The sequence below is a fragment of the Nelumbo nucifera genome, chromosome 5 (genome assembly GCF_055504915.1).
Source record: "Nelumbo nucifera cultivar China Antique chromosome 5, China Antique-T2T, whole genome shotgun sequence".
Taxonomy (NCBI): domain Eukaryota; kingdom Viridiplantae; phylum Streptophyta; class Magnoliopsida; order Proteales; family Nelumbonaceae; genus Nelumbo; species Nelumbo nucifera.
Window position 1 is genome coordinate 20,145,461 of NC_142653.1, and position 22,668 is coordinate 20,168,128.

Below are 22,668 nucleotides of genomic sequence, written 5' to 3' on the forward strand. Positions count from 1 at the left end.
CCACCAAGCTTCCAACTTTCCATTCCAAGCCTTCCCTAAGATTTCTACAAAGCCCAGTCTTGGCCAAATTGTATATATGATATATCTAACTAATACATCTTTAACTAAATATGTTTAAGTATTGATAGCTATGCATATCAGAACAGTATATATGTGGTAATGGTTTTGGAGGTTCGTGTTCAGTGTTGATTGTCTCCGTTGTTGGAGGAAGTAAGTTCTCCATTTTGGCATTTTAAAACTCTTTGCGCCCTTTGCAGAGGTCTCACGAGCTTCCCTCCCGGTGCTCAGTATTACTTTAATCTGTGTTTTGTCTCATTTGGCATACTTTTTACTGTTATAAGGCATAGAATTAGAGTTCAAAACTCCAAATATATATGTTATAACTTATTATATAAGGTGAAAATAAAGTGTCATGTAGTGGTTAAAAGGAATCAAACACACATCTCACAGTAAGAGGAAACAACTATCAAACCATATGGCCTATTATATCAATTTGTTTTGTTTAAGACGTGTAATAAATATAAGATAATAAGACCTTCGCCCTACTTCTTTCTTGAATTACGAATTAAAATGTTCCTATTCCAAATAGGCCATTACCATTTTCAGGTTAAACATGTAAGTAATTGTAGGGAAATTATTGGAGAGAATATGGTAAGAAAATTGGTAAGAAGCTAGTATGTAGTTGTGGGGCCCAAATGTGCACTGGCTCGGGCATGCGCACGCGGCGGGCTGTGTGCGTGCGCGAGCGACGGCTGCGTGAACTACTACGTGTGGGTGTGTTCCCTTTTGATTCCAAGCAACCCCCATTCTCCAAAATTATTTTTCAATTTTTGGTAATCTTTAGTGATTAAAAACTAAAATTTTTCTCAAAAAAATTATTTTAATTAATTTTATCATTTTTCAATCCTAACTAATGCCATGTATCAGGTGTAAGACTATGACTTTTTGATGAATGAATTTGCCTTTTAGCTTCAAAAATTAGGGGGAAAAAAGTAATATCGGGCAATCATGTTTGGGCCTTAAGGGTTGTTAAAGGCCAAATGGGCCTTATATTAGCCCAACAACCTAGCCTATTGGATCGGATGGGTCAGCAAGTCTGGTCATGTGCATCCTGTATGTATGATGTGTTGACTATTGAGAGCGATGCCAATTGAAGTTGGTGTGTATGGGTGTTGAGTAGATCCCAATCTGACGACAAGAAAATATCCATCCATATGGAGAACCATCACTGAATCCAAGTCCCTTTCTGCAACTTGAAGAGCTCCCTACCCTCACTATTTCGCTCCATCTCATTTATAGATTATAGTACCTTGGCTTGAAGAGTAAGAAAACTCCGACTCCGAGACTTATATAAAACGAAAACCTTCGTTGTTGAAGAAGAAAGAAGAGAGAGCAAACAACGTGAATATAAAGGAGAGGAACCGTTTATTCCTTTGCTTCTTCAAAGATGTTCAGAAATCAGTACGATACAGACGTCACGACATGGAGTCCAGCAGGTCGACTTTTTCAGGTGGAGTATGCAATGGAGGCCGTGAAACAAGGCTCGGCCGCAATTGGTCTCCGATCGAAGACTCATGCCGTTCTGGCAAGCGTTAACAAAGCCAATTCGGAGCTTTCGTCGCACCAGAAGAAGATTTTCAAGATCGACGATCACATTGGCATCGCTATTGCCGGCCTCACCGCCGATGGTAGAGTCCTCTCGAGATATCTCAGATCCGAATGCATCAATTACAGCTTCACTTACGAGTCTCCTCTTCCGGTTGGGAGACTCGTAGTTCAGCTAGCCGACAAGGCGCAGGTGCGTCGAGAAGAACCCTAATTGTTTTGAAAATGTCTCTACTTTTCTTTTCTTTTCATGGTTGAGTTAAAAATGATAAATGGAAGGTTATAACCGTGATTTGGTATAGTATTAATGGATGGAGGGCTTGCGGTTTAGGAGTGGGGATGGAGTAGATATGCATATTCTTTTTCTTCCCTTTTTCTCCCTTAGGGGTTTTGGGTTGGAATCTGTGCGGATGAAATTGAAGGAAACCTTAGAAAATTATGGCCTTCAAATAAGATTTGGTTTCTATCCCTTCATTGTCAGCGGACGGAATTGTGTATGATCTCTGTGACCGATTACGACAACGTTGTCAGATCATTTAAATGAAAAAATTAGGTTTTATGCAAGAAGTAGCAAATGTGGGGTTTTACTAGGTTAGGATTTTAGGGTGAGGGTTAGGGGAACTTGAGAGCGAAAAATATATGGAATACGAGGCTTTTGCATCCTTTTAATTCTCTCTTTTTCTTTATCGCGTCTATGTGGTGAGTGGTTGGAGTTTGTTTGATGCTTTAAGGTGATTTTTGGTATCAATGGTTGTTGGATATCTGATACCTCGGATTATCTAGGTAGCTTCCATTTTGTTTTGTTTTTTTTTTTTTCAATGGGTGTTTGCCTCCTACTAGTTGCATGCTGTTTTGATATATACTGGTTGTTTATTTCTTTTCTAAAATTTTCCAGGTTGTTGGCGTTTCTTATCTTCCTGTTAGTCTTTTTTTTTCTCTTATAATTAATGTCCTAGAAAGAGAGCAATGGTGAAACAGGATTGATGTACTTGCCCCAAGTTCTCGTAACAATGTTGATCAGCCATATTTTTGTGATGTTTGAAAAACTGTGTCAGGATGTCAGCAGACCCCATAGTGTGCATCTATGTTTTGGTTTTATTTTCGTTGTGGGGATATAATTGGCATGGAAATTCCCTTGTTAGAGAATTACTGTTACTTCCCATGAAAATATAGATACTTGTGGTTGCCCTATTTGCGCATATTGGGTTTCTATGAGGATTTATACCTGATATGGGTAACAAATAATTTTTATCATTATATCCCTCCGCAATACTTTTTTTTTTTTTTTTGAGAAAAGTTAACCAAGACATTAGTAAAAAAAGAGGTACATGAGAAGATGTACAAAGCAGGGGGAGAACCCCCACAGATTACAAAAGAGGAAGCTTGTCGCTATATATTTTCTCTAAGAAGACACCACATTTAGCTAAGCCATCTGCTGTATGATTGTATTCCCTAGGAATCCAAACTAACTTTACATTTAGGTAGTCCAAAGTGTCCCTGGCCTCTTCTAAATAGTGACTTAATCTCCAAGGTCCCCCCTCTTTGTCTCTTAACCATTTTATAGTATTTGCTGAATCACCTGCAATGGTTATATTTTGAATTCCCAAACTTTTTATTATTCTGATTCTTCTGAGGGCAGCCATTACTTCAGCCTTTGTGGGATCGCTGAAAGTCCAACAGATGTTGCCTCTTTCATCCCTTAATGTTCCTCCAATACCAGCTAATCTAGGATTACCTAAAGCACTTCCATCAAAGTTTAATATCACCACACCTTCACTGATGGGTTTGGGAGATCTCAAGGGTGGTTGATGGAGGTGAGGGAGAAATAAAAAAGGGTAAGCATCTCTATTGAGGTCATTGACTGAGACTCCTCTGAAAAGATCTGAATTCACCGTCCAGAAGTTGCATAGGTAAGAGATGTCTGAAATTAACTCCTCCAGGGGCCTTGATTTGTTGTCAAAAAGCCTTTTGTTTCTTTCATCCCAAACACCCCACAACACTACATGTAACACTCAGTAAATTTTACCCCTCTTACTTAAACCTGTTCCTTGCCACTGATGTAGAAAGTCCTTAACATGCGCTTTGGTATAGCTCAACTGTAACCTGCCATTTTCAAAAAATGGAACCAAATCTTTTGGGCAAATTTGCAGTGAAGGAAAATGTGATCTGCTGATTCTCCTTCACTGAGGCATAAAAAACAAACATGAGGGGAGATAGACAATCTTCCCAAAAACTTTTTTTGCAAGAGATCACAAGTGTTAACTTTCTGGAGGCAAGCTTCCCAGACAAAGAAACAAACACTTGAGGGGATGTGGCTGCACTAGATCTTCTTAAAAGGAAAGGGGGGATGATGATCATCAGTAATTAAAGCTTTGAACATAGACTTGGAAGAGAATTCGTCAGTGGGGGGCAGGGTCCAGATTCGGGTGTCAGACTTGGAGGGGGAGATGTAAGCTTTTTTAAGGGTCTGAATTAAGGTTATTAATTCAGAAATTTCCAAATCCCTTAGGGGTCTTCCGAGTTGAAGGTTTAGGGTGTTCTCAACAGTTTGGTTTGGAAGGCAGGCAGAAATAGTGGCTTCTTGGTCAAGGGTAAGGGTAAAAAGTCTAGGGAAGGAGGCAACAAGGGTAGATTCCCCCCACCAAAGGTCTTTCAGAATTTTATTTTTGAGCCATTTCCTACTTTATATCTTATAAAAGGAAAGAAAGAAGAATAGATGGAGATGATACCTTTCCATGGATTTGTGGATTTTATCCTGTTCAAATGGAGATTGCTATCCCACCCGTTTACATTTGATCCGTATTTGCTTGAGATGACAGCAGTCCAAAGAGCATGGGTTCTTTAGGGAACCTCCACAGCCATTTACCTAAGAGAGAAGAATTTTTCTCTTTTAAGTTTCCAATTCCCAAGCCACCTTCCTCTTTAGGCTTGCAAACTTGTTTCCAACTGACTAAGTGACTCCTCTTTTCCCCACCTCCTTCCCAAAGAAAGTTCCTTTGGAGCTTCTCGATCTGATTTCTGATTTTGGTTGGAATCTGGAAAGTTGAAAGGAAGTAGACTGGCATATTTGCTAAGGAGGCCTTCAAGAGAGTAAGTCTTCCCCCTTTTGAGAGATAGCACTTCTTCCAAGCTGAAAGTTTCTTCTCACATTTTCCCACCACTGGTCTCTAGAAATTGAGAGGTTTTGGATTCCCTCCAAGAGGCATCCCAAGATATGAGATAGGAAGACTCTCCTCTTTACACCCCAACAAAGATTTGAAGCTCTCCAAGAGTTTGACTTCCACAGAGTTAAGAGCAACTATAGAACTTTTGCAGAAGTTGACCCTCAAACCAGTGACACTTTCAAAGCATTCAATTAACCCTTTTAGTGTTTGTGATGTTGGTTATGGAGGCATCCAAGAACAAAATTATGTCACCAGCAAACTATAAATGTGAGATATGAATCTTGTTCCTTCCCACTTCGAAACCTTTCACCAAGTTAAAGAGCATTGCCTTATTGAAAAGGTAGTTAAAGATATCCATTACTAAAGTGAACAGAAAGGGGGAGAGCGGGCAACCTTGTCTGAGACCCCTACTAGCCTTAAAGTAGCCTTTTGCTTCACCATTTATCAACACTGAAAACCATGAAGAACCAATGCAACCCTTAATCCACCTGATCCATCTGCTACCAAAACCTCACATCTTTAGGCAATCGAGGATATAGTCCCAATCCACTTTATCATACACCTTTTCTAGATCTAATTTCACCAGGGTCCTTGAATTCCCAATGGATTTTCTGTCTTCCACACACTCGTTTGCAATTAGAATGCTGTCCACGATTTGTCTCCCTTTAACAAAGGCAAATTGATTTGGGGAAATTAGTTATTCAAGGACTTCTTTAAGTCTATTGGCCAAGACATTAGCCAAAATTTTATAGATGCTCCCTATCAAACTTATTGGCCTAAAGTCATTAGCTTCCAAGACTCCTCCTTTCTTTGGGATGAGACAGAGAAAGGTTGAGTTAAGGCCTTTGTTAACAATGGCCGAAGAATGGGATTCCCTGAAAAAATCCATAAGATCTGACTTTACTATTTCCCAACACTGCTGGAAGAAAGAGATGGGAAAACCATCCAGTCCCGGAGCCCTATCTCCATCCATGCTGAAGACAGAATTTTTAACTTCTTCCTCTTCAAAGCTTCTTTCCAACCAAACCCTTTTTTCAGCTGATAAAGTTGTGCCTTCCCATCTACTCAATGTAAATTGGTTATTACTATCCTTGGAGTAAAGGTTATTGAAAAAGGAGAGGAAGGCTTCCTTAATTTCCTCGGGATTCTCCTCTTCCCTCTGGTTCACTTTCAGCTTGGAATGAAGTTTTTCCTACTTCCTGAGGCATAAGTGTGAAAAAAGTTGGAGTTATTGTCTCCTTGTTTCAGCCATTTCACTCTTGATCTTTGTCTCCAGTAAATCTCTTCTCTTCTGATAAGTTGTTCCCATTCCTTTTTCAAATCTGCTCTTCTACTTCTGTTTAGAGCATCTAGGGTCCCATTTTGTTCTTTGCTATCCAGCTCCTCTAATTCTGTAAGAACTCTTTTCTTCTCTTCTTCAACAGTTTTGGATACCTCTCTCCCCCAAGCTTTCAGGTTTCTCTCTAGAGCTCTTAATTTCTGTAGGAGCCTAAAGCTAGCCCAACCCTCTACTTTGCAATCTTCCCACCATTCTGCAACCTTTTTGTTGAAACCTTTGTGATATAACCAGAATTTTTCCAGTCTAAAAGGGGTATTTCTTCTAATGATTCTTCAGTGTTTAGCAAAATAGGCCAGTGGTCTTAAGTACATCTGGGGCGAAGTTCTTGGAGGGAGAGTTGGGGCCATATGCTCCGGTAAGAATCCAACTAAAATCATCTTTTAAGTTTGTGAACAAGATCGAGACTGAGAACTCTCCTTTGTCAATCTCCAAACCTGAGATTTCGTCTTCCTTCCAAGTTAGGATGATTCCCCCACTGGAACCCACTATTGGAACAGCAGTTCATTTTCTACCCCTTATTCCCCAAATTGCTTTCATAAGTTTCCTGTCAATAATTTCCTTTTTAGATTCCTGAAGAGTAATTATATCTGGGTTTTCTCTTTTCAAAGTTTCTTTCACTAAGCTTCTTTTGATCTGCCCTCCTAAACTCTGACATTCCAGCTTAATATCTTCATTTAGTCACTCTACCAGAATTCCCCTTGTTTGTCCTACTTCAGTCTGAGATGTGATCCATTAATCCCCACTGAAGCCTCTTGAGTTATTTTATGGGACCTTTTTTCTTACTTTTCTCCTGACTCTTTCCGGATTTGATCTTCTCTTTCTCAAGAGTTGTTTGTTTTTCATCTTCTTCAACTCTTCTTTTAATTCCCAAAGCTTCAACTATGTTACCATTTCTCAAATTCACCGTTGTCTTCCTACCAATGCTTGAAGAAGCAGCTGTCTGAGGATCTTTCTGCTTTGGGTGGGATGGCAATACATTTGAACCTGAGAATGGAGAAGAAGATAAAATACGATGAGAGTTAGTAGGAGTAACGGGAGGTTGAAATTTAGGCGCAGAAGAAAGAGGGGTGGAATATCTCCCTGAATGCTGATTAGGAATTTGACTGGAGATGGGAGAACGGGTTGGCGAATCTCTTCCTTGTCTACGAACAGGGGAGTCCGATTCTGAGATTGCTCCATAGTCTGCATCAACCAAGTGAATCTGTTCAAGTATCTCCACACTTCCCCAAAATTCTTTCCCAGCGAACATGTCTTTTGCCCTTTCAAGAGCTAAATCTTGAGGGTTTGGTTCTGCTTCTGTTGCATATGAGCTGAAATCTTCCTCCGTGTCTTCTTCTTCACTGGAAGGAGGGGAATCCGACCTTATAGAAGGAGTTGGAGCCTTGAAAACGTTTCCTGAGTGTCAGCCCGAGCTGGGGGGAGTTTCAGGAATGGGCTGGCCAGAGGAGGGGGTTGCTGGTGGGTTTGAAGTGTTTGGGCCTAAAACTGGGCCCTGGGTTTGAGAGTATCCGCCCAAAATTTCAAACCGGTAAGAAAATGGTTTAGTCTTGAAAAGTCGAATTTTGGGTGGTATTTTGAAATTTGAAAAGCTTCTTTAAAGGGGGGGGGTGTGACTGTCCACCTTGTTTCTTTCAGCTTCTTCGTGAGCTTTAGGTTTTATGGGGAAAGAAAGCTCCTGCACTGCTGCTGGGACTCCCGCCGCTGACTTTTCATTTCCCCAACAACAACCTTTAGTCCAATCAGATTTCTGAGCAGCGAAGGTAGACTTGCCACGTGGATAGGTGCCGTCAGGGTGAGTCAACTCGGAGTGAGAGGGAGGTGACTCATTCATCTTCTCCACCTCCACTGAGAGGTAGAACCACACTTTTCTGTCCAGATTGGGGATTGCTTGGGGAATGGCATGAATCCGTGATTCTTTACCTTAATTCTGGTGAAGTCTAACTCGGAAAGGTTTAGAGTCCTGGGGTCTATTTCTTCAAGGCCTCCGCAAAGGTCTCCTATCAGGGAAAGAGTTTCCTTCGTCCAGAGGTGGAAGGATAAACCCCGCAGCTTTAGCCAGCCTGAGATCAACTGTTCTGGTACTGCATTTATCTTTGGCCACCGGCGCTCAATTTGAACCCAGCCACTGAAGACAAAGAAAGATTTAATCTTGGTCCAGGTTAAATACAGTTCTTTCGAAGGGGCAAAACCCACTGCTTTGTTTTGTTCAATGGGGCACAGCTTCAGTAAGGATTTTCAGTGTAGATTTGCAGACAGTCCTATGAAGGGTTTTTAGCAGACAAAGACCAACTTCCAGTTACCGAATGGTTTGTCTTGATGGACAATAGATAGGAACACAGAGCCTCCAGTCTTAATTATCCTACTTTTGGCTTCAAGTGAGGGGAAGTGCTCTTGCTTCAAATTTTCAGGACAGGGATTCACTCTGGGATTACAAACGCAATCCAAGATTTTGATGAAAGAGTTCCAGCCTCCAGTAGCTGGTTCTTCTGGGATGCAAATAGATCTAGCCTTGTCTGATTTTTCCCATCTGCTGAGACGAATGAATCTCCCCCAGGTATTTTCGTTGCGATGTAGGCATAGGATTCTTCCCTTGTTAACTCTTTTACGGTCTGCTAAATATTTTCACTTGTTTTCCAAAGCTTCTTTAATATAAGTTCTGGTCCAGAGGATGTCCTCTTGAGAAAGGACAATTCGTGCCCAAACTCCCTTGCCCCTTTCCGTTAATGTAAAATTGTCTCCATGGTCGATACTTCGTCTGATTTCAAAGGACTTTGAACCAACCATCATAAATCTCCTTTCGATCTCCCAGCTTTCCTTTCCAACTCAAACTGATTTGTGTCTATTCATGTTCAAGAACTTGTTGTTCAACAGTTCTTCCTTCTATTCCAGATTGCCCACCCAAGTATGCAAGATATCTCATAAGCATCTTTGTGGTCTCAGATTTACCAGCACCACTTTCTCCACTAACCAAAATAGAGTTGCTCTTCCCTCATTGATCATTGTCCTGTATGCAACATCTGCAACAGCAAAAACGTGAGGTCCCTCTTCTACTTAACCGTCTTCAAATCCTGCTGCAATATTTGAGGCTTGAATCCTTTTTTTTCTCTAGTGAAGAAATGGTTTATTTTACTTGCAATATTCAGTCCTATGCTCCTGATTTTCATTATCCTTTTTTTTCTCTAGTGAAGAAATGGTTTATTTTACTTTCAATATTCAGTCCTATGCTCCTGATTTTCATTGGCAAGGTGTTCTATGATGAACCCCCAATGAGTGAATGCAGAGTGTACATCCTTGGCTTTGGGCTCCTTGTAGTTGTGGTTGTCGGTGCATTTTTTCAACATTTTTGGTAGTCTATGGTCTTTCTGTTGCCTGGAGAGTGTAATTGATGAATACCTACTTCTGACTTGTTGGCTTTCTTTTTTCCCCCCTATGCTTATGAAAATCTGCTTAATTAAATATTTTATTTAAATGTTAATTTTGTTTACCTATTGTGGTAGCAACAGCCCACAATGATGACAAAAGTTGCAATGAGGTACCTTACAGAAGGCATTTTCATTGCATCCAGTGCTGTACTTAAAATAGGTTTGATACTCCAAAAATCCTAAAAGGCTAAAACTATAATAGTGTCTTGGTGAACAGAGATGGAAGGCATCAACTAACCTTATAGAAACCAACCTCATAGACAAATCCCATTGTAAGCACTATGAAGTTTATAGCTACAGTGATAAAAGTCAGGACAAAATAAAGAAAAGTGACTATAAATTCTTATCACATTTTTTTTTGATCAATAACACTTTCATTAATTCATCAGTAGAAAATTTACAAGTGGAAGACAAACACACTTATCTTCCAAGAGTCACAAAGAGCTTCAAGAAAGGAAAAAAGAAAAAGACAAAGACACTAACGTTACAGCTTAGCCCAAAACAATGAATCCCTTTCTGCCCCTTGTTTAGCTAAACCGTCAGCTAGGGAATTAGCTGATCTTTTAATCCAACATGTCTTAACTTCCATCTCCCGCACCAGCCACTTGAATTTCCTCTTCTCATTATTGTACTTCCATAAATCATTTTGATCTTTAGTCAGCCACCCTATCACCACCTCTGAATCCCCTTCAATTATGAGTTTCTTGATGTTCAATTCCTTAGCTTTCCAGACTCCTTCCATAACTGCAAAGATCTTAGCTCTAAGGGAGTCACCCACTCCAATTGGGCCTGAGAACCTAGCAGAGATGACCCCATTTTCATCCCTAAAAACACCCCCGATCCCCGATTGTCCCGGGTTTCCCCTACTACACCCATCAAAGTTTAATTTCAAGAATCCACTAGGTGGGGGGTCCAAGCCACACTCATTACTGACTTGGTCTGCGTGCAATTTGCAATTTCACCCCACTTCCTCAACATGTCATCCACAGTGTAATCTGTGAATGTTTCCAAAGATTTCAGCCACTGTACCGCCCTAATATGTATGGTAGCCCTCAGATCTGCTGCTCCTCTCTGAGTTTCTGAGAATATCCTGGAGTTTCTTTCTTCCCACAGTGTCCAACATACTGCAGCCCTTAGTCCTCTCCACATTGTCCTTCCCCTTTTTAACCGCCACCTGAACATAGAGAGACAGAACATAGAGGGAGATTGCAATCTAATGGTGTTGGTGTCATCTAGGAGGAATAACAAATCTAGAGTAGAATGTTGAAAGCACCTTTGTGTTTAGGTTGGAATTGGTGTCAGACTTGAGGTGAAGTCATCATAGGGGATCTAGCAATTCCAGAAAATTTCTGAGTAGAATTTTTTATCTACTGAAATATGTTTTTAATGGCTCCAAGGGCCCAAACTTAGTAGGTTTTTCACTATAAGAGAACCAAGAAGTGGGATTTTATAAAATCAATAGAATTAGGATGCACTTACAATAAGGACATATGTTAATTGTGAAGTCTTAGTCATACTGGCCACCACAAACTTGGCAAGCTAAGATATGTCCAATTTGTATGGTAAGGGATGTAATTCATTTGATATCTACATGGAAAAAGTTTATGAAATACCTTAGTGTAGACCTATATGTTTTGTGTAGAGGGGAAAGTCACCAAAACCAGGGAGCTTGCGCACATGTGTAAGACTTATGCACAAGAATTGGACACCACCTTTAACCTAAAAGCTTAAGCCATTAGGTTGTTGGGAAATCCTCATACACAAGTCCCTTGCTTTTTTCATTTCTTTCCAATGTGGGACTTTCTCCAAATACATTCAAATGTGTATCCCAACACTATTTGAACCAGATACTTGGTACAGTATTGTTTGGTTATGTAAGATTGCCAGTAAATGTCAACTACAATAGCTGTATTTGTATTTCTGGGATATCATATAAAAAGAGTAATACCGATACTTGGGGAGTAGAGATTCAGAAAGGACAGAGTTTCCTACCCTCCAAGGGCTTCAGTCTTTGGTGTTGAGAAGATCATCATTGATGGAAGTTTTCATTTCTCAGGTTCATTTGGAAACTCTGTTTCTAGCAAGCCTATCATTTTCCAGCTTCAGTGCATAGTTGGATGAGATGCTCATGCTAGTCTGGAACTTGAATCCTTGTGGTGCAGTCTGGAAAGCCCTTGCCCCTTCAGTTGCAGGTCTCTACACAAATAAAGCCCCCTTATTGGTTTAGGCCCCAATTATGTGAATATTCATTTGGAAGGCTGAAAATTTAATCTATTTTGTTCTTTGGCTCAATACTTATAGGCCCATGTCCTGAGACCTGGTCATTGGACCTGCAGCTAAGTACAAATTCCTCTGCAGCAGGTCTATAATGGAAGAGGTTAGAACGAGCTGCGTTTCCCTTTTTATTTCTTTTATTGCAAAACTTATTTCATAATTTAGGGTTTTACTACAAGGGATTCCTTTAAATTCTTCATGGACAAGTAGGAATGAACGGAGATTCCCTCTCTATGGCCCTATTATCAAATATGCATGCATTTCTTTCCATCCATATGCACCAGAAAACAGCAAAGCACATCATTACTCAAATGAGTTTTCCATTCCTACTTAAGCCTCCAAGCCACCGGCCATGAAGAAAGAGGTCAGTAGATTCTGGAAAGCATCCCTTCCAACTTTAGGTGTCCAGGGCCTTTGCCCAGATCTGAGAAGTAAATGAACAGTGTAACAATAGATGGTTTGCAGACTCTTTTTTTTTATCAATAACAACAGATTTCATTAAATAGGAATAAACTTACAAAAAAGAGGAGCTAAAGTATCTTAACTCCCCAGAAATTGGGTAGGCACCCAAACTGAAAATAACAAACAATTACAACTGAGCCCAGAACCCAGAAACCCTATTCACCCCTTTCCTAGCCAATCCATCAGCAAAGGAGTTTGCATTTCTCCTTACCCAAGTACACTGAACTTCCATATTCTTGATCAGCCATTTGACTTTTCTCTTTTCATTACTGTTGCTCCAGAGCTTAGAATTGTCTTCTTTTAGCCAATTCACTGCAACCACAGAATCTCCCTCTATAATCAGCTTCTTGACATCTAAGTCTTTAGCCCTTTGTACCCCTTCCAAAGCTGCCAACACCTCAGCCCTCGAAGAGTCTCCCACTCCAATTGGGCTAGAGAACATAGCTATTACCATTCTCATTTCTTAATACCCCCCCCCCCCCCCCCCCCAAAAAAAAAAAAAAAAAAAAAACCGAGGGCCCTGGATTCCCCATGCTACTACCATCAAAATTTAGTTTGATAAAACCAGGAGGTGGAGGGTTCCATGTAGGATTCAAGGTCTTCTTAATCGAGACTGAACTTGCAATTTCTTTCATTTTCTTAACATATCATCTGTTGAAAAATCTGTGAACTCATCCATTGTTTTCAACCAGCGAACTACCCTTATGTTGATCACTTCTGGCATATTTTCCAACCCTCTCTCCTTTTCTGAGAAAATCCTTGAATTCCTTTCTTCCCATATTGTCCAACAAACAACAATTCTCACACATCTCCACATGATCCTTGATCTTTTTGTTGGGCAGTTAACAAAGGGAGAGGTAAATAAGCTTTGCACATTCGTTGGGGAGATCCACCTGCCCCCAAACAAAGAAGCGAACCATTACCAAATATTTTTTGCTTAAACATAGGATATTAGTAAGTGGTAACCAGACTCACCAACAACTCTACAAAGAATACACCAATGTAGAGATAAACAACTATTGGGTCTTTTTCTTTGAAGTAAATCACCTGTGTTAACTCTTTCCAGGAAAAGCTTCCCAACAGAAACTCCCAACCCTCGGATGTATATGTTGACACCACACTTCCTTTACAGGGAATGACAAGCCAATAGGACTTTCTGGTTGTATTAGGGCTTTAAAGGAGGCACAAGTAAAGGATCCAGAAGGAGACAAAGTCCAAATCCTATTATCTGTTTTTGTCGGCTCCAAAAAAAACCCTCAAGAATGGACAGGAACCCTCAGAGGTATATGTTGACACCACACTTCCTTGACAGGGAATGACAAGCCAATAGGACTTTCTGGTTGTATTAGGGTTTTAAAGGAGGCACAAGTAAAGGATCCAGAAGGAGACAAAGTCCAAATCCTACTATCTGTTTTTGTCGGCTCCAAAAAAACCCTCAAGAATGGACAAGAGAGCTGAGGTACTATCCAATTCTGTGTCCCTGAGGGCTCTTCTCAAACCCAAGTTCCACCCAAACCCAGAATTTGAATTTGAGGGAACAAGGAATGTGGCAACTAGTTCATTTTTAAAGGTGGAGATTGCAAAAAGGGTCGGAAATTGGTTTTTCAAATGATGATCCCCAACCCAAACATGTCCCCAAAACTTAATGAGGTTACCCGAGTGCAAGTCATACCTGATCCAAGGAGAAAATAGAGGCAGAATAGCTTGGATTGATTTCCAAGATGCTCTTGTAGTCATAACCAGATTCTCAGAGTCCCATCCATTCTTTGCAAGCCCGTGAATACTGCAAATTATCTTAGCTCATAGTTATTTTTTCCTTTTCCAAAGAAAATCTCCATAGTCATTTCCCTAGTAAAGCCAAGTTCCTCTTCCTTATATTCCCAATGCCTAGACCTCCATCCTGCTTACTCCTACACACCACCTCCCACCTAACCCTATGGTTTTTTTTTCTCCTCCCTTGGCTCCCATAGGAAATCTCTCATTAGCTTTTCCAATTTGTTAGCCACCCCTGCAGGCACTTGAAGACCGAAAGGTAATAAATGGGCAGGTTAGCTGAAGTAGACCTAATTAGGGTGATTCTTCCTCCAAGAGAGATAATTTTTCTTCCAAGATGCAAGTCTCTTTTCAAACCTTTCCACAATTGGAGTCCAAAAAACTTCCTTTTTGAGGATTATTTCCTAGGGGAAGACCAAGGTAAGTTAGAGGCCAATTCGACACTTCACATTCCAAAGTGTTTGCACATGCAAGGATCTCACTTCCCCCATATTCACACCTACAACACAACTTTTATCAAAGTTTGCTTTGAGATTTGACATTTGCTCAAAAAGTTGGTTTGCAGAGTCTCTTTCTGTTCTGCATAGAGTGCAAAGGACATTATCAACAACATTTCTCCTTGCCATTGGCTTACCTACAGTCAAACATAAAGGTAAGGGCAAGGGCCAACAACTCTGCTATTACTGTGTTCTCCTCCCCCTTAGGGACCAAGAAAGTGAGAAACAAAACAACACTCAGTCCTCCATCTTCATGTCTGAAAGAAGTTACCAGCCAAGGTGGCCCTGGGTTACCAATAGAAGTCATGAAGATGAACTTGAGATGAAGATTGTAAGATGACAGATCAATTTCTGATGATTGAATCTATCAAGATGCTTCTGGATTGACAAAATTAAACTAACCAACTGAGCAATTAGAAAATACAAAAGACAAACCAAGACTACAACTAGCAAGAACCAGACTGAGTCTGCCCCAGCTACATCTATGAACATCTCAGAAGTATCCCTATCTCTAATATTTGTACTCTTCCTCCTGTAAATATATTTTTTATTCACATCACTTTCTTTTTTTGTCTCTCCATCTCTAACTTTGCTAGTCCTCCTTAGTTCTTAATTATGGAACAGGCATTCAAATTTTCATTGCTGAAAAGCTACTGTGGGTAAACATGCTCCACCTCAATTGGGACTGTAATAGTCCCTCTTGTTTTCTGCTGCTGGAATACCAGTATCCTTGTTCTTCTCCCCACCTCTGGCATCTTTACCATAACCCTTTTTTTTTCTCATCTTGTCCACCACCAGCCTTCTCTTTCTTCTCTCCTTCTCTGTCATCCTCTTTTTTCTTCTTACTGCCCTCGTCTTTACCGCCTCCATCATCTTTCTTTGCTAGAACAACCTCTATGTACTCGCTATTTGCAATTGGATTCCTCAATAGTGACAAGCTGTCTGCAACTGTAATGTAAATGAAGTTAGTGAAACTTAGAATGCAATAGCACAGTACTGAAAAATTTAGAAGTGACACTGCTTCCATATGCCCCATTGTATAAGGGTAGTAAAGATGATAAACCTCCATGTGATCTTTTTACTTGTACTAAAACAGGAAGCATGCCAAAACACCTTGAATTGATTATTCCCTACTTAACCTTAGGCTGTGTTGGTTTGATAGAAAATAAGAGAGAAATAGAAAGTTGAGGAAAAGTTCTGAAGGAAATTTACAATATTTGTTAAGAACTTTTCCTCAACTTTCTGTATCTCTCTTATTTTCTATCATACCAAGCATATCCTTATAGAATCCATGACATCCTTGGGGAAAGGAAGCTAGAATCCATAGGTCAGAACATGATAGTAGAAGCTGACTGGAAGTGAATAAAATATTGTTTAATTGATTCCCCACTGACCATTCATATAAAACACGTGCTAGCCATGTGCATCTCACATTCTCAATACATTATTATTTTATTTTTTATGGCTGTATCTCATACATTAATTGAAGTTGGTTTCCCTTAATAAGACTGAGTTAAATCTTATTTTTTTATTGTATCTTTTAATTGGTTGGGACTAATCCTTTATTTACAGTTTTTAAGATCCTTTTGAGATCTGTATATTACATTTTTTAGGTACATGCTGCAGGTTTGTAGGAATTCCAGATGCCATTCTGGTTGTCATCAGTTATTTTATTTATTTACTATTTTTTGTGGTTGAATTGAAAACTGTGGCTTCTTTGACATTTCATTATAAAATCACTGCAAACAATTGCTTTCAAGTATATAAAAGACAAGGTTAATCTTAATTAAGGCATTTTTTCATCTCACTTTTGTTTTAATTTAAATATTTTCCTGCATAAAAATTTTGTCCTTGTTGCTAAGAATGTTATTATAATTTGTTCTTCATCCATAACAATGACCACAGAGGTTTTATTAATGAGAAGAAACCCCTGCTATTGGGAAGATCCAATAACAAGAAGAATACAAATATCAAGATACATCCTTTTACGTAATAATCAAAACTCAGAGTCTCAGACTGTACTAGGCCCCAAATACTCTAATAGAAGTTCCTTTCTACCTACACTTCCTCTGGGAAGGATATCATCTAGAACATTGGAAGGGCGAGGGATCCACCTATAAGGCCATTGTGAAGGTTCTGTGGGTCTAGGCCTCTATGGTTTTGAAAGTTGAATGTGATAATGGGATCTGAACTGAACTGTTCCCAATCTGGTGACTGGGATGGCTGGAAAAGGAGTCTATGAGGTTGCCCTCAATGATGGTGAAGTCTGATCTCCTGAAAGTATGAGGAAGGGATATACTGCTCCGAGGGCTTCTACTTGAGGACAATTCTCTTTCTATTTGACTGATGTTGGTTTATGTCTGTTCTCTGTCTGCTTTTAGGGAACTTGTTGCAATATTTGTAACTGGTCTGGTAGTTTCCAGATCCTAGAAGACAGGCTTCTCCTACTACTTTGTCGGTTTGTCCTTATCTGAAAGACTTTTAGGAGTCGCAACAAAAAAAATCTGGATGCCAAGAGTATGCTTAGTTTGTTACGCCACATTGGGATGTAGTACAGGGTTGTGCCTTTCCTGATTCTAAATGTGTCCTATGAATGTATTTAGTTGCTTGCTATCACTAAAGCCGATCTTTTGCACTTAAACCAACACAAAACTGCACTTTTGCATGCCTGGTATCACGGAAACACCTCTTTATCTCTACTTGTGATTGACCACGGAGGTTTTATACTTTTACTAACGAGAGAAGAAACCCCTACTACTGGGAAGATCTAATAACAGGAAGAATACAGATGTCATCATATATGGTCATACAGCATATGCTGATTCATCCTTTTACATAACATTCAAAATTCAGAGACTGTACTAGGCCCCAGAAACTCTAAAATAAGTTCCATTCCATCTACACCTCCAGAAAGGTTATCATCTAGGACATTAGAAGAGCGAGGGATCCACCTAATGAGCTACTTGGGGAAGAGGCTAGAAAATCCTCAACAAGAATCTTAGATTCCAATGTCCTTCCTAATTAGAAGATCCTACTACCACTGGACTGAAATCAAATAATTTCAACTGGAATCAGCCGTAGTCCCCACTACACGGGGTATAGCTGCATGAATCCTGTCCCACCATTGTGCTCTATCAAGAGCACCTGACTGTCCCCTTTCATCAATAAACCTCTTCACCCAGAGACGGCTAATTTTGGCTCATGTGCAAGGGCAAGCAACTCTGCTCTCAGAGAGTTGCCTTCTCCAACTCATCATGAGAAACTCAATAAGGTGGTACCTTCATGGTTCCTAAGAGCACCATCCACTTCTGTCTTGCATAAAGAGTATCCATCAAAATTCAGCTTAATTGGCCCATTTTTCATGTTCTGGTGTTTTCAGGCGTGAACAGTCTACCTTAGTTGTTGCCTTGCTTATAAAATCCTCATTTTGGCTATGCTTGTATAACAAAGAAGCTGAGGCAACAAGGCTTAATCTTTAGGCCCTATAGACCCCAGCATGTGACCATTTTGTTTGGGAATTTACCCTTTGCAGTTTTGTGAGGATCTCTTCACGGTTTCAGCTTCCTTCTAAGTATTAGCTCCTCTGACACCTTTAACACAGGACACTGCCAACTCCAGATCTTGTGGGCAGTGTAGGTAGCAGATCCAAGCTCCACTGTGCCCTTTTGTGGCATCTAGGTCCGTGTATTGGTGTCTCTATCAAATGAACTTGCATATATTAATTATGAGAATATTGGAATTCATTTCACACACATGCACACACTAGTGCATGTGCTATGCATGTTTACAAGTAAAAGGGCAAAGATATCTCTATCCGTGTATTGATGTCTCTATCAGATGAACTTGCATATATTAATTATGAGAATATTGGTATTCATTACACACACATGCACATGCAAGTGCATGTGCTATGCATGTGTACAAGGGCAAAGATATCTCTATCCGTGTATTGATGTCTCTGTCAAATGAACATTCATTACACACATGCACATGCAAGTGCATCTGTTATGCATGTGTACAAGTAAAGGGGCAAAGATATAAGTTGACATTATATAATCAAATTTAACTTTTATGACTTGCACCAAACCCAAGTATCTGCTTATATGGCATAGATATATATAGATAGACTAAAAAACAATTAATTAGAAAATTGAAATTTAAACTAGGATGCACATAATGCAAATGATTTCTCTTCCCCTGTTGGAAGAGTTAGAGGCATTTAAATTAACACACAAGTATCCTCCATCACATAACACATATCTAGTTCCTCGGAGACTCCTTTGTATGCTTTTAGGCTCCGTTTGATTGCAATACGGTATTTATGTATTTTCTGACATTTTTGTACTTTAGAAAGAGAGCATTACTGTGTCTATTTTTTTGATACAAATTTGTATTCTTTTGATAACCAACTTTTTAACCAAAGTTAAGGCATTGGAGCATAAGGTAGTTGGAGCATTTAATGATGAGCCCACACTTAGCACCAATTTCAAGCAAACAAGATGAGTGCAAAAACGGTTGAAAATCTGAAGCGTGTTGGCGTTCATGAACTAAAAAAAGAGTAAAATATGCAGTGTATATATTTGTGTTTGCATTGCAACCAAATGTGTTCATTGGTAGAATAGATACTTATTCTTCTTTACACATGTTCTTTACAATGTAAAGGTTACAACGACACAAAAAAGAAACCAAGTACATGTATTGATTTTCATTGATGGAATAGATACTTATTTCTGCGTTATGTTTTATATTTCCTTTGGTGGCAGGTTTGCACACAACGGTCCTGGAAACGGCCTTATGGTGTGGGTTTACTGGTTGCTGGCTTGGATGAGTCTGGAGCTCACCTTTATTATAATTGTCCAAGTGGCAATTACTTTGAGTATCAGGCTTTTGCTATTGGCTCTCGTTCACAGGCTGCAAAGACTTACCTGGAGCGCAAGTTTGAGACTTTCATGGACTCATCCAGGGAAGAACTGATAAAAGATGCACTCTTTGCAATCAAGGAGACCTTACAAGGCGAGAAGCTGACCAACTCAATCTGTACTGTTGCTGTGGTTGGAGTGGGGGAGCCATTCCACGTCATGGATCAGAAAACTGTACAGGAAGTGATCGACTCATTAGAGATTACGGAAGAGCGTGCTGACCAGGGTGCAGCGATGCAGGAAGATAGGAGCCCAGAAACTGCCCCAATGGATATCTGATGATGGGAGAGACAGCAGCAGACTTGTGTCCCCAGCCTGTTATAGAAGGGAGCTAGGGTAGTTCTGCGAAATGGAACAAGGGAATCGGGTGGTGCCAACAATTTTTTTTTTTTTTTTTGTTTTTTTAATTACCATGGAGCTCATTAGCATTCGACGTCATCACTCAGAGGAAGAAAACATACTTTTTTTTTTCTTTTATGTTGGATCCATGTTAAGGTTATTCTGTTGCATGCTTGGGTTAATTTCCTATTTCAGTTTGCTATATGGAACGCCTTGCCTTGAGAAACAGACAAATTATGCACATGAACCTCGCTAAAGAATTTCTTTCAAAAGCGGTCTTTTTCTTTTGTATTTTCGGAATTGATTCGTGTCTTCTTCCAATATTCGTATGCAAAAGCATATGCGTAGATTGTTCAATACTTAAACGGAGAAATATCTGCTGCAGGCTGCAGCACTGCAACCTCCAATAAGATGCGGTCACGCCAGTGTTTTCCCTAGGCTATGTTTAGTTGTTTACCCTATGAAACAGAAAGTTCTGGGAGGATTTTTAACGAACTTGGTGAAATTCCTTGAAGCTGCCTCTCAATTTTCTGTTTCTCTTATTTTCTATCAAACAAAACACAGCCTAAATTGAAAGTACTCGGGCAATTTCTATGATACTAGAAAGATGTCGAGATCGGATTGAGTGGTATGTATGCATTTTTGGCTTTCGTGGAGAAAAATAATTGGTCCTACAGCCGAGCAAAAACAGCTACCAAATTCATTTATTTGTATTGAAAGATGAGGGATTGACGTGGATTGTAGTGCAGGGAGGGATGCATGTCGGAAACATTTAGAACCGACCCGGATCTTTTATCCACTGGACGTAGCTCACAAAGACAAAGTAAAGATGCAATCCAAGAATCTGAACCTTCTCTAGTGCGCTCCTGTTTCTTATGATCCATAATTATATATACCCTACACCTCTGAAACAGAGGCAAAAGGGAGTGAGGTTGTAGAGTCTGAAGGCAGTGTCTAAAAGGTTTTGAGGACAACCATTTCAGTACTAAAGTAAAGCTGCAGTCAAGAAAGAGTACGAATGGTTTTTAAAACGGGACCAGACAAGGAACTGTTCTGGGTCCAGTTCCTGGGTTGAATGGTCCAACCGTTTGGACTGAATGAACAGATGAACTGTTCTGACAAAAAAATAAAAATTTAAAAGAAAAATAAAAAATAGTCAAAAATCGTTGTTCAGGTCGACGGTTCGACCGTCTGAGTCAGTGATTAACTGACCAAATCAACAGTTTTTGGCCAAAAAGCAGTTCTGAGTTGAAACAGAACCAGTCAGGTGACCATTTTCTGGTTTTTTTGGTCTGACTGCCTGATCCCAGTTTTGAAAACACTGATAATCATAAAAGAGCTGGTGAAGAGCTTTCTATTTTTTGCTCCATGGGGTTACACAACAGGGGATAGTCCATCCCCCAGACCCTAAACCCCCTCCCCAACAAGACCCTATTGTAGGCAGGGTTCAATCCCAAGTATCTGTTACGACTTACAACCAGCAGGACTGCAGGAGACCTTAACAACCGGCTGGTTGACACTTTGTGGTGAAGAGCTTTCTTGAAAGCTGCTATTTGTATTAAAAAGCTTGGCTGTCTAAATTCAACAGCAGGTTCTTTCCCCATGAGGCCATGACATGTTAGTTCACACAGTTCTTGTAACAGTATTGGTCTTAGATGCATTGAATGGTGAACTAATATGTGCTGTCGAATGTGGACAGCCAAAGTTTTCTCATGTGTAGCATGTGTAGTTCTAACTGAAAAGATCATGGATGGATTTATAAAACCTTTATGATAGACTCCAATCACCGGTCAATAAGGCTGCAAAAATGGATGATTGCCACCCACTCACATTGCAGCTATCCTTTTCTTCTGAGAAAGACTTCTTTCTTATGATCTGTAGTTGGACAAATAAACAATGCTTAACTTCTCTACACCATGGTCATCTCTTCCATTGACATCCATGTCAAATAGTCCTTCCACGTTCAGCTTATTTTGCAAGGTGAACGGAGTTTCAAGTAATTAAGGTGGTATTTGGTATTGTGGTGTTGTATTCTTATTTTGCAAGTACTACATAAGTGCTTTAACCTTGACCTTCAAAAACATACAAGCTCGAAGATTTAACTTTACATTGGAAAGCTTATTATTCGTAGTTTTGTATATAGGTGCATTTGATGATGTTTCTTATAATTGGAGGTCTTTCTACTTCATTTGTCCTATATGGCGCCTAATGGTATCTACATGTTTGAAATTATGTTGAAACGTCTTATAATTGAAAGTTAAAACGTCATGATTCAAACTGAAGATTCTAGCTTGAAAGCACCAAGGTGTCACAACTTTTGTCATTAAAATGAACTGATTGATGTTAATGCCAAATTTATTAAACGAATGTGAATGATGATTATTCAAAAGTTGTGAGTGGTGGGCTGGTGGCTTAGTTGGTTTATTAACTGGATAGTCCCAGTGAACCGGGTTCGAGTCCCATTACCTATTTCCACCTACCTTACATTGAGGTTATTATAGAAGAAGGCTGGGGCCTATAAGCCTATTAGGAAGTGTGAACAGGAGTTTCCCTTACAGTTCAAATAACATAGTTCCAAACTTGAAAAGACCAAGTACCAAACAACTACTACGAGTTAAATGAAGTCAAACTCAAGGTTCAAAATATCTTTTTTCAAAAAAAAAAAAAAAAGAAACAGAGGTTCAAAATATCAGCTTTCAGGGTCATTGATACATTGAACACTTTGAATTGGGTCTACGGTACAATAATTCTGTAATGATTATATGAGCATATCAATACTTTAAACCAAAGTTGAAAATATCATAATCTATCGGTGTGCATCATACATTTAAATTGCTTATGGAAATGAAAAATACGGAAATCACTAGGTTCATA

The 22,668-nt window shown here is 39.6% G+C and overlaps 1 protein-coding gene across 1 annotated transcript; it reads left to right on the plus strand.

The window, feature by feature from the left end:
- Window positions 1–1,282: 1,282 nt before the first annotated feature.
- Window positions 1,283–20,066, plus strand: LOC104595653 (proteasome subunit alpha type-1-B). Its single transcript, XM_010256481.2, has 2 exons — window positions 1,283–1,798; window positions 19,300–20,066. The coding sequence occupies exons 1-2, from the start codon at window positions 1,448–1,450 to the stop codon at window positions 19,732–19,734; spliced, it is 786 nt and encodes a 261-aa protein (XP_010254783.1). The 5' UTR covers window positions 1,283–1,447; the 3' UTR covers window positions 19,735–20,066.
- The last annotated feature ends 2,602 nt before the right edge of the window (window positions 20,067–22,668 follow it).